Raw genomic sequence first — 17188 nt, 5'->3', positions numbered from 1 at the left:
AGAAATTTGATCTTATCAGTGCATCAAGAGTTGCTCAGAGTCTAGGGTACCTACCAAGAGTAATTGGTCCTACAAAAGTTGATTTATAAACTTAAAAGACATCTTATAATGAAAGGAATAAGTTTCCAGCTTCCTGAACACTCAAGACTGCTCTCATGTTCTAAAATTAACCTGAAATCCAGGTTAATGATTACAAAAGTTGATTGTTAGCAGAGTCGTGGGAATAGGGATTAAATGGGTTTAAAAATGTTTTATGTCAGTTTTGAAAAAAGATTAATTTTCTTTACGCCACAGGAGATTCACATGTTCATTGTATTTAATCCTCACAAACATCCTTTAGTGTGGGTGCCAGTATTATTCCCATTTTACAGAAGAAGTTGAGGCTTACAGAGGTCAAGCAGTGTCACCAAGGTCACACAGATGGAAGCATGAGAGCTGAAATTCTGTCCAGGCAGTCAGAATTCCTGCCCACAGTCAGTTTTACTGTCTCCTTTTAGTGATGGAATTGCTAATATCCTTTAGACATACTGTCTTTCCCTTAGAAATTTCTGGATTAAAAAATTGATGTTCCTCTTTTTTTGTTCTCTTTTTTTTCCCCAAAACTCTACATTGTTACCATTTTTCTCTAATATTATACTGGGCTGATGATATGTGTTGGTTACCCTTAACTGGACTTGAGTATTTTTTGTGTCTCCTTAGCAGCAAATTTTCAAATCATCTGTTACATGTTGACTTTTACTAGTTTCTTTTTCAAAAATGATCTTTCCTTGGCCTTGTCCCATGAATTGTAGGCAGTTCCTTTCTGTAGCCCCTTCAGTACTGGCATATACTTTACCATTCAGTAGTGTTTATTATTAGAATTACTCTGAAATAAATTATTAATATGGGAATTATATTTCTGAGTCTTATTATTTATAGAGATAATGATATACTGCAGTTAATTCAGAGTGCATCTTTTAGACACGTTAGTGTTCTAGTACAGAATTTTCATATTTGTCCTAAGTTTATGGAGGGGACACTTTGTCTTGAGGCACGTGCGTGTGGGCCCTCCACAGCCTTGGTGGTCAGTGCCTTTTGTTTTGGCGAGTTAGATTTACCAAGAACAATCGTGAAGTCTTTTTCTTTAATTTACTCTCTTTCCAGCTAGTTGGAAACAATGCAGAGTGACAACTGCAGGGTGATAGATAAAGAAACTCTTCCAAATGTTGATTTTGGTCATTAAAAGATTAACATCTGAGGGGCTGGCCCGGTGGCGCAGCGGTTAATTTCGCACATTCCACTTGGCGAGCCCAGGGTTCGCTGGTTCGGATCCAGGCTGCACACCTAGGCACCACTTGTCAAGCCATGCTGTGGCAGGCGTCCCACATATAAAGTAGAGGAAGATGGGCACGGATGTTAGCTCAGGGCCAGTCTTCCTCAGCAAAAAGAGGAGGATTGGCAGTGGATGTTAGCTCAGGGCTAATCTTCCTCAAAATAAATAAATAAATAAATAACATCTGAATGTTTTGAAAAGAGTTGCTATTTTATTAAAATGAAATTATGAATATTCCTTTACTTACGGTATTGTATTTCTTTTAGGAGGTGATACGAGCCTGTGCTGCAAAGGTAAGTAGTTTTTGTTACCAGGAAGATAACTCTAAAACTATAGTTTTCATTGTGATGCACCAAAGAATTGATATGTGCCATTCATGGTTTTTAATAGAACTTTTACAAAAGTTAATGAGAGAGATGTATTTTCCTTACTTGAGCTTGAATTTATCAAGGAATTATAATACTGGAACCTTAGAATTTAGCGAGCTTCGTGCCTGGAAGACTGAAGAATACTAAGTGATGGGAGTCTACTTTCATTTAAGGACCACAAAGTCATTTCATTCTCTGAGAAAAATATTATGTGGTACTTAGTAGGTAAGAGACACCCACATGGTTGTAGTGGGTGTATGCTGAGTAGATTGAATAAGCCTCGCGATGCATGCAATCTGCACATAAATAGCAATGGCGTACTGGGCTGGTAATGCTCCTGGTCCTTATACCAAGGTTTCACGCTTCTTTTCCCGTTTGCCTCAATAACAGTCCTGAGAGACATAACAATCCCAGTTAGATGTTCTTGTTATTCCGGTTTTAGAAATGAAGAAGCTGAGGCTTATCGAGGTTAAATGATTTGCCCAAGACCCCAGAGTTAGTCTAAAAGTGGTAGTATACAAAAAGGCTCTTAATTATTAAACAGTTTCAACTAACTTGTTTCTGAGATGCTGTCAACACAGCAGCTTTCTTCCTTTTACAAGCAAGGTTATTTTGGGTATAACTATAACCTTTAATTCGGTTGTCAAGAAAATAAATTTTAATTTAAGAGTCAGAATGGCACAACGTGTTTGTGCTTCCATCTTCTTCTGTCCACTCCTGAAATTCAGTTGAATAGTTAGGCATCCATTCATTTATTAAATATATGCGTCACAAAGTAAGAGGTTGAGACATGCAGAAGGGAAGGAATTAAAGTGGTATTAGTATGTTCACAGACTGCTTTATGTAATGTCAGTACAGTGGAAATACTGTCTTACTCAGTAGACACCTGCTACCATGTGGCAGGTACTTGGAACATAGAAGTAAGTAGGCTATTGTCTTTTTCTACATGGGGCATCTTATGGAGGAAATGTGTCAGAAAGCACTGGCTTACCCCATCACTGAGCTGTCCAGTATCAGTCAGAAACCATCACTTTTTAACCTAATTATCACAAGTCAACAGGGTATGGAATATAGACTATCGGAAGGAAGACAGGGGAAGAAGAGAACAGGCTATATTCTGACTTGGGCTGCAGCTGTTCAGGAAACTAGTTCCTGATAGCAATGATTGGTGTAGTGATTGTAGGTCCAAGATTACTGAATCTTCTTAAGTAGTATAGAAAACTGGAGTCAAAAAAAGTTTATTCTCTGACTAGCAGTTCACAGGTATTTTATTTTACAAATATACTGTATGCCCTTCTTTTGTAATGCTATCTGAATGTCCAGATAGAATCTGCTGCACATATTTAGCAAGGCTTTATGGAGAACGTCCTCTGCTAATCTGGAAATGCCCTGAGGGTGGACGATTATGTTATTCATCTTTGTATCCCTAGCACTTAACAGAAGTTGAATGAGCGCTCATTGGAAATACGACGACGTATTTGGAAGTTAATCGAGATCTGAAAAGATTAACCTTACTAGTGTCTTTAGTTATTCCTTTTTTTTTAAAAGATTGGCATCTGAGCTAACAACTGTTGCCAATCTTCCTTTTTTATTCTTTTTTTTCCTGCTTTTTTTTCCCCAAATCCCCCCAGTACACAGCTGTGCATTTTAATTGTGGGTCCTTCTAGTTGAGGCATGTGGGACGCCTCATCAACATGGCCTAATGAACGGTGCCATGTCCGTGCCCAGGATCTGAATCCTGGGCCGCCAAAGCGGAGCACGCGAACTTAACCACTCGGCCACCGGTCTGGCCCCTAGTTATTTCTTTTTTTATAGCAGTTTTATTGAGATATAATTCACATATCATAATATTAATCCTTTTAAAGTGTACAATTAACTGGTTTTTAAGCATATTCACAGAGTTGTGCAACCATCACTACTATCTGATTTTAGGACTTTTTCGTTCCCTCTGAAAAGGATCCCCACATCTCTTAGCACTCATTCTTCACACACACACACAAACCACCAAACTCCTGGCAACCACTAATATACTTTCTGACTCTATAGATTTGCCTATTCTGGAGATTTTATGTAAATGGGATCATACAATAGTGATCATTTGTGACTGGCTTCTTTCACTAATGTTTTCATGGTTCCTACATGTGTAGCATGTATCAGTGCTACTTTTTATTGCCAAGTAAGATTCTGTTGTATGGATGTGTTACATTTTATTTACCCACTCATCAGTTTGTGGACATTTGGGTTTCTGCTTTTGGATTATTAAGAATACTGCTATCGTGAACGTGTGTGTAAGTTTTTGTGTGTTTCATTTCTAGTGGGTATAGATGTAGGAGTGGAATTGTTGGGTCATATGGTAACTCTATGCTCAGCATTTTGAGAAACTACCAAACTGTTTTCCAAAGTGGCCGCACCATTTTAGAATCTCACTTGCAGTGTATAAGGATTCTAGGTTCTCCTCATCCTTGCCAATACTCGTTACTTTCTGTCTTTTTTATTATAGGCACCCTAGTGGGTAGGAAGTGATATCTCACTGTGATTTTGATCTGCATTTTCCTAATGACTAGTAAAGTTGGGCATTTTTGATGTGTCTTTTGTATATCTTCTTTGCAGAAATGTGTGTTCAAATCCTTTGTCCATTCTTTAAAATTTTTTTGTTTTTGTTCACTTTGAGAGTTTTTTATATATTCTGGATACAAGACTCTTATCAGATAGATGATCTGCAAAGTTTTATCCCATCCCATGGATTGTCTTTTCACTTTCTGTCTTTTAAAACAAAAAGTTTTTAATTTTTATGAAGTTCAATTTTTCTATTTTTTCTTTTGTCGGTTATATTTTTGGTGTCACATATAAGAAACCATTGTCTAACCCTAGGTCCCAAAGATTTACTTTTCTGTTTTCTAAGATTTTTGTAACTCTTACATTTAGATCTGTGATTATTATAATTTTTTTTTATTCGTTGTGATGTAGGGGTCTTAATTTCATCCCATTGCATGAGGAATGAAATCTTGTTACCCCAGTACCGTTTGTTGAAGACTCTTCTTTCCTGTTGAATGGACTTGGCACTATTGTCAAAAGTCTTTAATCCTAAAAGAGTGTATTTATGTGGTTTCTCATCTATTACATCCAGGATAATAAATTTTCACCACATACCTAAGTTTTTTCTTCCCTAAATCCCAGCTAGATTTTTATACTGTTGGAAGATTCAGTCCTTTTTTCCATTAACATTCTTTAAACAAATATTTATTGAGTGTCTTAACAAGTTTTTTTTTTTTTTTTTGGTGCTTGGGATATAACAGGAAATAACATTTTATTGTAGGGAGACAAACAATAAAAAAAGAAATAGATATTTCAGACAATAAATGATGTGAAGAAAATAAAATAGGCCCCTGGGACAAAGAGTGACTCTCAAAGATGAGCGTGGAAGGCCCCTCAGAGAGAAACGCCTAATGAGGAGCTAGTTCTGTCCTGTAGAAGTCCTCACCCAGAAATGAGACTGGAGAGCTCAAGGAGCAGAGAGAAGACCGCTGGGCTTAGGTAGTCTAGTGAGCAAGCAAGGGCATCAGGGTTTCCCGACAAGGTTGAGGAGGGGGTCAGGAGATCTTGCAGGCCTTCAAGGGGCCTTGCAAGCATGAGAATGTAGGGGAGGAAAAACTTTCCCTTCTGCCTTTCCAGGTTGTGAGGCTGGTCCAAGAATTAAATTGACATAGACAGATTAACAGGAAAAAAACCCAATTTTAATTACGTGCATATAGGAGCCACACAAAGATGTGAGATTCCAAAGGCTGCCAGGCAACTAACTGAAGCTTATGTGCCACCCTGAGCCTAGGAAGGTGATGGGGTCTGGGGCTTCAAAGGGGGAAGGCCACTCATAGGCAGGTGGGAAGAGGGAATGTTTGGTATGCAGAGGTTGCCCTGCTGTGCAGATAAGCCTCCCAGGTGAACAGTTCTCTCTGATAAGAGCGCTCTTCCTGGTTTAAACCCTCTTGCTAATGTAAGTTTCCCTTACAAAAGGGTAGCATCTACTCTGTTTTCAGAACTCCTATGTCTTCAGTTTCTTGGAAATAATCCTCCTGCCTAAGAAGCATATTTTGAGGTGGCGTAGTCTGCCACCGTTCAGCAGTAAAGAGTCAGGATGTTGTTTTAATTACAGAGAAACAAGCAGTTGAGGTGGTAGGCTGGGGAGAATGTGAGAATGGGTTTTAAAAGGAGAATGAGTCTTCCAAGCAGAGACCAGTTAATAGACTGTTAGAGTAGTCTAAGAAAGAGGAGATTCTAGCCTAGACTAGGATGATGTTAAAAGATAAACTCAGGCATATTAAACACTTTGAGTTTATCTGAGCAAAAATCTATTTCATTTGGGCAATGCCAAATCAGAAATTGTTAGAAGTGTTTCACCAACAGGAGCTTCGGAAAGACTTCTATAGAGAAAAGGTAGAAGTAAAGCAAGGACATTGGTGATTGGCTACAGCTAAAAGCCTAGTTGGCTGTGATTGGTTGTCCTTCGGTTTCCATTTCCTAACCTTGAGGAGGGCTTAGATTTTGGTTTGCCCATGTAGGCACCACAGCATTAGAGCCACTCAGTGTAATGGTCTCCTTGTTTAATTAATTTAACTTTGGTAATATCGAAGACAAGGGCAGTGGACAGATTTGGGGTATATTTTGGAAGTAGATTCAACAGGATGAGGTATGATGGATTGGATGTGGTGTGAGTGAAGGAAAGAGGAATTAGGAGTAAGTTCTGTGTTCTTGCTTTCAGCAATTCTACAGATGCTAGTAGTGCTTTTTGGTGAGATGACGAATGCTAGAGTGGAGCGAGCAAGTTTTAGGAGTGGAGTTTTGGATAGGAATGTAACTGTGAGGTAGACGATTGGATATATAAGTCTTGACCTCAGGGGAGAAGTCAGGGCTGGAGTTGTATTTAAGCTGTCAGACTGGATAAGATCACCTGAGGAGAGCACAGCAAACACCCAAGGCACTGGTCCAAGAGCGGGATGTCAAGGAAGCCGAGAGGAGGTATTCCAGAAAGAGGAGTGATTGGCTGTCACATGCTACTGAGAGAATGAGTGAAAGGGACAGAAAATTGGCCATCGCATTTGGTTACCCTGATGGAAGCTTTCAGTAAGTGGCGGGGACAGAAGCGCAATTGACAGGAGTTGGAGACAAAAGGAGCCAACGAAGCAGAGCCTGTGTGGGCCATTCTTTTAGGAAGTTTTGACTGGGCAACAGAGAGGAGCTGGAGGGGAATAGTAGATGGGCAGTAGTCAAGCATATTTATTTGCTGATGGGAATAACTCACTGGTGACGGAGAAGTTGATAATGTGCCACGGAGGCGGTAATGGCTGGACTCAAGTCCTTGCAAAGGTGAGAGGGAGTGTAATCCTGAATACTAGTGGAGAAACTGGCCTTAAGAGAAGGGGTTGTTCATCTTCTTTGATAAGCGAGTAGGTAGAAACCATGGGCAGGTGCTCATATATACATCTGATGGTGGGAAGATGAGTGCGCTTTCCTCTGATTGCTCCAGGATAGCAACTTGCCTTGCTGTGGATTGCAGCAGCCCTAGAATATCTCCATAGGAATTTATGGTTTACGGTTTCCTTGCTCTTTCTCTTGTTTAGGGCTGGATTTGAAGCACATCAGAAATGGTCTTGCCTCGAGTTTTATTTCCATTAAGCTTTGTGTTATTCCTCACAAATGGAATTAATCTGTTTTTCTCATGTTCCCAGACATATTTTTTCCTACTTGGCATGTTATATAATTGGACCTCTTCTGTCTTAAATTATAATTAGTTTTGCTGTGTTTTCCAGAATTAAGTTATGATTTCCCTCAGGGAAAAGCAACTCTCTTTCCTTCGTCTCTCTTCTTCCTGTCCTTCCTTCCTCTTTCCTTCCTTCTAGATTTTATGTAGTATGGCCTCCACCTCTAACCTTTACTTGTCTGAGTTTCCATACTCCTCTGCAAGCTTCTTGAAGCCAGGGGACTTTATCCGTTCTTTCAGTTATTAATATCATCTAGCCTAGATGAATGCAGCCAAGCTAAAGTTTATTGAAGAATGCTGTAAAGGTAAAATAATGATCTGTATTATAGTCTGATATTTCTTGGAACATACTATTGAATGAAAAATAAAAAGGTTTAAAAAAACAGAGAATCCAGAAAAGATAATTTTTTTAAATCTTTTTAAAAAAGTTTGGATATTTTATCATGAAGAGGAAAGATTAAGTTGAAGTTTGAGTAGAATAGTGGTTTTCAGTTATTTGGAGAGGTTTTTTTTTTAATAATTCTTTTTTTAATGCTCACGATTATTTCTTCATGGTATTGCAAAAGAGCAAATTAAGTTTTATTATTTTGACAGTATTCACAAGACTGGCTTGACTTTAGGAGTAGTACAAGCTACAGTAGGCCACTAAAAGAAATGATGGAATTTCATTACTGGAAATTTTAGAAAACTGCTTCTTTCAGGAAAAAACAATCTTTCTCATGTGTGTCGTCTTTACTCTCATGCTGCTACCACACTCAGAGCACTTCTGACGCCAGACGTGTGGGGGTTTTCCTCACACCAAGCAATTCTGCACCACCAGGTGGATGTCCTACAATTTAACTCGATTGTGACACTACCTACCCAGAGACAGCTTCAGATCCTGCAGGTTGAGGGCTCAGTTCACGAGTCTGCCACACCCTTCACTTTCCTGTTGCAAGTCCAGGCTGTAAGTCAGAGCTTCGCCCCCCCGCCCCCAATTCTCAGGTTTGATTAATCACTACAGCAGCTCACAGACCTCAGGAACACAGTTTACCCAACTGTTCACCAGTTTACTCTAAAAGGATATGAGAAAGGATACAGATGAGCATCTCGATGAAAGAGGTACATAGGACAGGCACGTGGGAAGAGGTCTGTGGCTGCTCTGCCCTCTCTAGGCGCCCCACTCTCCCGGCAACCTGGAAGCCCTTCAAACCCCATACTACTGGGACTTTTATGGAGGCTTCATCAGGCAGGCGTGATCAGTTACTAATTCCACTTCTATCCCCTCTCTGGAAAATGGGGGATGGGACTGAAAATTCCAAGCTTCTAATCATTTCTTGGATTTTCTGGTGAGCAGCACCTATCCAGGAGCCCAACAGGAGTCACTTCATTAGAACAAAAGACATTCCTATCACCCAGGAAATTAAAGTAATTCTGCTTGAGGTGAATGTAGCATATAATCTAAGGTCAGCTAAAATGATTAGACTTATAGGTATATGGAAGTGTGTGTCTTATCTCTTCCAATGGTTTTAAAATTTAATCGATCACTAAAAGATAAACTAATTGTTAGTTTGTTTAGTTTTGCGCATTCAATTTTAGGTTAGGGCAATGACGTTTTTAACATGAAAATTAACCCCCTCTTAGAGAATTAGTATTTCCATATTTTACAAGCTGCTTATACCCTGAAAGAGTAGGCAAAACAGTTTTGTTGATTAGCTTGGCAGAAGTTCTAGGTGATTTTTTTTTTCTTTTCCTCTATTATGAATTTCATTAAATTTTTGTGCTTTCAGTTTTCCCCAGCATGGAGATATTAAACTGACTTTGGCAGACTGTGGTTTTGCATGAAGCAAGCAGAAAAGTGTGTTGTGAAAAGACGGTAGATTGTTGTAGGGTAGACGATCTTAGCCAACCTTTCTGTTGTTGTAAAATTATTAAGCAATTCTTTTCCACAGCATATATTTCAAAAATAGGTATTGCTTCACTCTATTTAATAGTCATTATTATTTTTCTTCCTCTAAATGAAAGAGTGAATATGTGTAAGCTAGCTTTGAAAATATTGAGTTCAAATTTCAAATCACTAGAACAATTAACAAATCACATTAGAAATTGTTATCTGCCCTCTTATGTTGCCACTCATCACTTCATGGACATTTAATAGTCTCTAAAGAAATATGTCAAGAAAGAGCAGAATTATAAAAATACTTAAGAACATGTAATTGTAGATTATAGTTTTTTTTAAAAAACAGCATTTTATTTAAAAAGAATGACAAGACTTTGTTTGGGCAGAGGCATTTAAGTATCCTATTCTAGCTTTCCTGGTATTCTTTTTTGTTCTAGCACAAGTAAATTTCTGAAGAGGAAGACTGAAAAGCATTGTGTGTGTGTGTGTGTGTGTGTGTGTGTCTCTCTGTCTGTCTGTCTCTGTGTCTCTCTCCAGCGTATACCTGTTCTTTTACACCAGATTTCAAAATGTCTTGTTAGACTTGTAGGATAAAAATTTTCAAGAACACAGAAGTAAAACTGAAAAATGATTCTAAAAAGAGAAGTGGATTAAATAGTTAAGTGATAAATATATCATTCTGTATATAGTACTTCCATTTAAAAGTATAGCACTCTGAAAAGTATACTGTATCATCATCCTACATTACATTTCCTAATTACCCTTACTTCCGGTGATGTTAATAGAAACTAATACTTATAGCACTTTATTTGTATAACACGCTATGATTTCCCTTTGCCAACATACTCTATTTAGTGTATTTCTTATTTAATATGTTATTCAGTGCTTTATGGTAAGCGTTAATACCAGTTCATCTTTCTTGCTCCCCCAGCACTTTCCCATTGAAGCATACCTACTATTTTTATTATCTCCATTTAAAGATAGAAAATGAAGCTCAACCATGTTAGCTGGGTTCATTGTTACTTTAGGTATTGTATTATTATAAATAATCAACTAATTTTGCTCAGTGTTTAATAATAGCTCCTGATAGAATTTTTAAAGCTGGATAGTTTTTTAAGCCCTGATGTGGCATTTGACCCCATCTAATTACTTTGAAAAATATTTTTATTTTTGATAAGGTGATATAACAACTCAGGAACTTTAGAACTATATTATGATATGGTCTTAGTTAATTGACTTTTTCACCAAATATGTAAAAGCTCTTTGCTTTAAGAGAAAAACCTAATCTAACATATACCAGGTACTATCACTGTTTGAAAGAAGTATTTACAAACATTATATAAATAACGAGTCAGATAAAGGGCATGTAACCACTACCCACTACTACTTATACAGAACATCAAAAGGAAATTTTTAAATACTAATACAGTGGAAGTCCTCCGTGTGGTTTTGATTATTTTAAAAAAAGAGAGGAAAAAAGAAAGGAGCTATTTTATTTTCATATACTGATATTTGCATACCATAAACTTTCATTTAACACTTTGTTAATTCATGGATTACTTTTTTACAGTAAATTAGAAATTCAGACTTTCACATTTTTCAAAATTAGATCATTTTATCATAATTTTTGAAAGTGATAAAAAATAGATATAATGACTGATTAATAATGAAGAGACTAGATCATTGCTGAAATCAAGTCTAAGTTACAAGGTTAATTTACTAAACGTTTAAAACTTTTTTTGTGAACTGTCCTTTATTTTCCCACGATAGCTGTACTTAGAAAGTTGCACTTGTTAGGCATTTTGTTTCTGTGAGACACTTGTACTCAAACACTCATAGTAAGGTTTTGTGTTATAGAACATTGTATTAACTTACAGAAATTTTACTTGATCATTATTTTAATGCTGTTTATAAAAAGTGTCTTAAGAAGATGCAGTGGAAACTATTTCACTTGGCAAGTTAGGTTACAGCTGTATTATCTGTGTCATCATGACGTATATAAACATGAATATTACAGGTGTTTTCTGTGCAGTCTCTGAAAAGGAAGTACCTGCTGTTTCACAAAATGCTAGAGAATTGTCAGTGTGAAACATTGTAACTTTCTTAATTGAACACAGTCAAGATGTCACTTTTATTTTTGCATTTTTCTGCACAACTTTTAAGACCACTCTAAGTTATTAATAAGGTCAATTCCATGATGAGCAAACTTGTTTTATTAGAAAGGTAGATTTACTTTCCTATAGTTACACTTTCATTACCACCATGTTCTTTCCTTGATAAAAACTGTGAAGCTTGTAAACTTTAAAAACAAGGCATATAAATCATTACCACTCCTTTTGACCTACCATGTATCCTGGTTTACATCGTAAGCAAATATTTCTCATGCAGTTTTTGCATCAGTAACCCAGGAAATTACGCTTTAGTTTCTGATTTGCCTTTCCTATTACAGGTCAACAAAAATCTCTCGTTTCCTTCAACGTCAGCCTCCTCACAACAGTCTAAGTTAAAACAGCCCAACGTGCTGGCCGCCCATCAGATCCTGCGCCAGTTTGGTTTCCCTGAGACTGGTGAGCCCCTTCTTACTCTGACTCTTCTTTTAAATGTTTAGTGCTGCTCTTTCAATGGATATCGTTTATTTCTCTTCAGAAATAAGGATCATAGCATTGTAATGGTCAGTTTGCACGCTCGATGAGTCATATTCCAGCATCGTTTCTTTCTTTGAAAATCACTACCATTATTTCAAAAGCAGATTTGAATTTGGTGACTTTAGTAGTAGTTACTCTCAACATGTATTCTATTGAGCAAAACACATGAGTTTTAAACATGTATAATATTAAGTCTGATTCAGTTTCCCTTGGATAAGGGGACCATAGTTTATGGATAATCCCATTTTATAATTCATTTCGAGGAAAGCCAAGGTAAAGTGCATTTTGGCAGAAACAGGACGCAGCCTGCCTGTGATATCATATTTCTTCAAAGTTGGTAAATTAATAAAATATGCGGAGAAGCTAGTTACAAAAATCTACACGAATCACTGAGTTGAAACAAATTATAGAATTGCAAATTTTTAGAATAATGTTTTAAATTAATTTGAATAAGGTTTTCAAAGGATATCAAAGAAAAAGCATCTAGGTGAGAAATGTGTATTTTTGGTATGAAAGACAACTATTTCTGTTCATTAGCTATATGTTTTAGACAGTATTTTTTCTATTATTGAATTCTTTTAGAAAGATGAGACAGCTAAGAATGGCAAAACAAGTATCTTTGACAAAAGGATTATAAGAAGAAGACACTTGAGCTTGAAAAGATCAATGTAATTTATTTAGAAATTTGGGGGCAGTATTTTCTACTTTGAAAGTATTTAGAGTTCACATATGCAAGTTATTTTAATGTTGCTGTGTAAGTTACATATTGCAGTGGGAAGACACGTGGATCAAGAACTCCTATGTTCAGTCCTGGCCGTGCCCTTTATTATCCTTATTACCTGTGAACCTTAGAATCTTCATTTGAAAACTAGAAATCATGTTTGCATTATATATTGTTGAAGTTCAAATCACATCGCACATATGAAGCACTTTGCAAGCTTAAGGTACTAAATGAGTATGAGATACTTACATTGTAAACATGATGAGTATGTGTATGCTAGCTTTGAAAATACTTTGAGTTCTAATTTCAAATCACTATAATAATTAAGTTATCCCAAACCTTAGAAATTTTAAATTTCTAGTGTTCTAGATATCTTCCAGAAGTTGGTGCAATAGTGTGGATCATTCTTACGTACAGTGGAGGGCATGCAACATGCTACCCCTTAGACTCATTCTCTGCACCCTAACTAGATGCTTGGTTTGCCTTTAGACCATGTCAGTTTAATGCCTGGGGGGAGGCGGGGAAGCTGTCTTCACCACTTGATCCCTGTCATCTCTCTGCTGATGTCTAAAATTCGTCTGGGAACATATCTTTCATTCCACACTTCAGGATTAAAGGCATAGAACATAAATGTCTGGTTGAGTTAATACATTGATTAAAATTCATTCGAGTCGTGTCTTAAGTTTACCAGCCAACATCTGTAGATAACAGATACAAAGTTTTCTGTAAAGGGAAAGAGCAGAGAGGACAGATAGGAAGTGCTTTAGAATGGAAGAGTGATTACCACTGAGACAGATAAAGCATAAAGATAAAGACTAAAAGGAAAGCCGAATGTGAGAAAGGCAAGGTCTGCAGACCTCACAGTTATGCTTGGGACAGGCTCCATTTACCCTCACTTTTCCGTGGCCTTGAGTGAGGCTCTCAGATGTGCACTCACTATCCGAGAAGCATTCCCACTAAGCCGTATGCTACGTGGTAATGCTGCTTCGCTTGATTATGTTTTAGTTATTAATATGCCTGACCTCATTTTAAGGCATATCCTTCCTATAAAATTATATTGGGATATTGCTGTATAGAAAAATTATAAAAGCAGAGTATGTAGTCCATTGCAAAAATGGCCAAGTTAATCCATTTCATTAAGAAGTCAATCTTTGTGGGGAAGAAATCCTGCACCAGAAAGCAGGTGAACTAGCTTCTACATCTGGCTCTATTTCTAAATGACTGTAGGATCTCGAGCAGTTTCTTCAGGCATCAGTTTTCTCGTCCCTGCTGGTAATGGAGGGCTCTGGATCTGGCCAGTTTCTGTCTTAAAAATTCTGGGATTCTATTCAATATTCAAACCAGTTTTAAAAGGAGATAAATAGTTAAGTGTTCCTGACTATACAAATAGTTTATTAGAATCTGAAATACAGGACTATGGTAACAAATAATGTAGATAGGATGTTTAGAAATAAAAGTCTTACTGCAAACCTATCTTAATATCCAAGTCATGTCTGTAGCTGGTGGCCTGGTACAGTGTAAAAGGCTCTTTACACAGAGCTGGTCAGTATGGGCCCTCCAGCCCTCACACTAGAGGCTTAAGAGCACAGGCTGGTTTTGATGTAAATGGTGCGTGAGTTCATCTGCTGGAAGGCTGGACTCCAAAGTGGATTTATGGTCTGCTGTCACTTCTGTCGACTTTACTCAGGGAGAGTTCTAGGTAATGGAGACTGCTAGAAAAGAAGATCTCTCTTCTTTGGTTTGTACTCTTCAGAGTTTCTGGAACAACCTTTATTCATTCAAAATCACTTGGAGTGGCTACTTTGTTAAGGCCCTCTCCTAAGGATATAGACTAAATATTACAGTCTGCGCCCTCGAGGAACTTACAGTCTGGCTGTGGAGACAAGTGAGCATGCGACAAATTATGTCAGAGTGTGATAGATTCCAAAGTCACAGCATGAACCAAGGATCCCTGGAATAAAGAGGGGAATAAAGAGGTTTCTCAGACTTTACATGTCCCAGCAGAACTCTCGCCCCCAAACCCTTCCCTCCACTTGGACTTCCCTGCCACACACAGGTCTGCCCAGGCCCAGCGCTCCCAGCACCTTAGCCCAGTTGTTAGGTAAAACTAGGAGCTGTCTTGATTCCTCTGCCTCCCTCCACTCCCTGTACTTCCCTGCCTAAAGCTCTTACCTGGCTTTCTGTCACAATTAGAAGGAGTTGCAGAGCCTATGCCCTGTCTTGTAAAGCCCTCCGTGACGTTGCTTCTGTCTTTGTCACTGGTCACATCTGCAGGCAGAGGCCGAGCCATGGAGCAGATAGCCAAACGTACCATTGAAGAGAGCTTGACTTGGCTGGCGGCGGTTTGAATCTCAGTTTAGGTGATGGAAATGGTGAGATGGGTATGTTTAGAAGACCTGAATCTGCAAAGGTAGATTGGGGTCAAACTGTGTCCTACTAAGCAATTCACATTTTATTCTCTGGATAAAATAGAGCTAGCCAAAGGTATGAGTATGAAAGAGATAGGATAAAATGTGTTTTTAAAAACTGCAGCTGATGTCTGAGCAAGGGGTGGGTTACGGGAAAAGCTGGATGCAACTCTTTAGATACTCACTTTAGGGCCTGTTCACTGGGCTGTGACTCCAGGTTCTTAATTACAAAATAATAAAGCAGCTAATCCTATTAAAATTAAAACTATAAATCTTCCCTGAGTAATTTGTATAAGAAAGAAAACTGCAGTTTTACTTATCCATTATACCTTAATAGAGCTGGAAAAAAATTTTAATTTTAACATTTTAGCTTAAATTGTAGGTTGTAGCTCATAATGTTGCATCTCAAAACTTTCCATATTTCTTTAGTATGTTGAAGAAAATCTATTAAACAATAGCAGCAACTTCTGTTTGTCTAAAAATTTATTTATATATATCCTCATGTAATCCTCAGTGAGACTCTGAGAAGTAGGATGAACATGAAAATCATAGGGAGTGAAATCTTTCTAGAGTTTTCTACGCCTTTGAAACTCTCGCTCTTTCGTCCCTTCACAGCGACACTGAGCAGCAGAGAGCTGGCTTGTTGGAGTTCATGTAGCCAGTGGCAGTTGTGTCACTCCCAGCTCAGGCCTTCCCATCCTTCCACACCCAACTGCCTGTTCCTAGAGGAGGGCACAGTGCAGGGGTGGAGAGATGCCTGCTCGAGACGCTGGCGAGGCTGTGCTGCAGCCGCTCATCGTCCCTGCCCCTTGTCCTCCCATTCTGCCCGGCGGTCCTCTGGCTGTGGGCTGTCTTTTCTTACCAGCTATAGAGGCCTGTGACGTACTGCGGAGAAATAACCTGAACAGGACTATTTGGAACAGGTTTAGTTGTTAAAACTGAGGTGTCAAGGGGGTATTTTCTGAGGATTAATGAACTTACATTTTTCTTTGACCTTTAAATATAATTCTGTGTTTACTGGTTATTAGATTTTTTAAGGTCTGGTTTCAGTGAAACTGTGGTCTTTAGTCTCAAAAAAAGTCACATCTAGAGATTCTCTACAGAGAAATTGTGTTCTGTGATAGTTTGTCTGAATCCCAGATCCATTCAACATCTCAAGAGTCCCTATTACAGAGTAGATTTTAACATGTGGACTGCTCAGTAAGAAATAAAGGCAGCCACTGTGATGGGGTCGGAATGAGCAGGAGTGCTGGTTCTGTTGGCAGTGGGGTAGTCATGTCATCTTTGCACGTTTGTGTTTGAAGGACAGCATGTTTCATTTTCATGTACTTAGTATATCTTGTCACAGCATTGTGCTAAATTTAATTCATATTCATTGATAAGTAGAGTCATACAAAATAAAATGATTCATTTTCTTATTATAACTTTATTAATGGAATCTTTATGTCATCTTTTGTTTTTGTTTTTTTGGTGAGGAAGATTGGCCCAGAGCTAACACCTGTTACCAGTCTTCCTCTTTTTGCTTGAGGAAGATGCACCCTCAGCTAACATCTGTGCCAGTCTTCCTCTGTTGTGTATGTGGAACTCTGCGACCCCATGGCCTTGTGAGTGGTGTGTAGGTCTGTGCCCGGGATCTGAACCCACAAACCCCAGGCCACCGAAGCAGAGCACGCAAACTCAACCACTAAGCCACCAAACCAGTCCCTTTATCGTCTTTTTTCATTGTAGACTTGGAGTTTGATGTGGGAGTGTGATATCATTTTTAAAAATAATCAATAGCTTCTGTGTTCTCCATATTTTGTTTGCACTCTCCATTAAACCATATAAATATATATTAAACTTGATGGCCAACCATTTAATCTAACTTTTTAGTATATCCTAAACAATCAAGATATTTGATTTAAACAAAATCGTAAAATTATTCAGATGACGTCAGTATTGGTTAAGAAATCTGTCAGATTAGCTGTTGTCCTTCTACATGTTGAATGATATTTGAAGGACTGTATTTTTCCACTTATTTTGCATGTCTTTGGCAAGTATACACTTATTCCCTTGACCAGCTCTTAAAATTAGGAACTATTTTCCCAGTTAAATTTTATT

General features: G+C 38.0%; 1 protein-coding gene across 31 annotated transcripts in view; it reads left to right on the top strand.

Moving 5' to 3' along the window:
- Positions 1-17188, top strand: part of AHI1 (Abelson helper integration site 1) — a 180734-nt gene that overhangs the window by 71350 nt on the left and 92196 nt on the right. For all 31 annotated transcript variants that reach the window (XR_011497651.1, XR_011497647.1, XR_011497646.1 and 28 more), the window contains 2 exons: positions 1579-1605; positions 11764-11881. Coding sequence is in view for 22 of the 31 variants with exons in the window: in XM_070496191.1 (XP_070352292.1) it covers positions 1579-1605; positions 11764-11881 (145 nt within the window). In the remaining 9 variants the exon portion in view is untranslated. The remainder of the gene's footprint in view (positions 1-1578; positions 1606-11763; positions 11882-17188) is intronic.

The sequence above is a fragment of the Equus asinus genome, chromosome 24 (genome assembly GCF_041296235.1).
Source record: "Equus asinus isolate D_3611 breed Donkey chromosome 24, EquAss-T2T_v2, whole genome shotgun sequence".
Lineage (NCBI taxonomy): Eukaryota > Metazoa > Chordata > Mammalia > Perissodactyla > Equidae > Equus > Equus asinus.
Note: the sequence above shows the minus strand (reverse complement) of the source record. Positions and strands in the feature narration are given on the sequence as shown.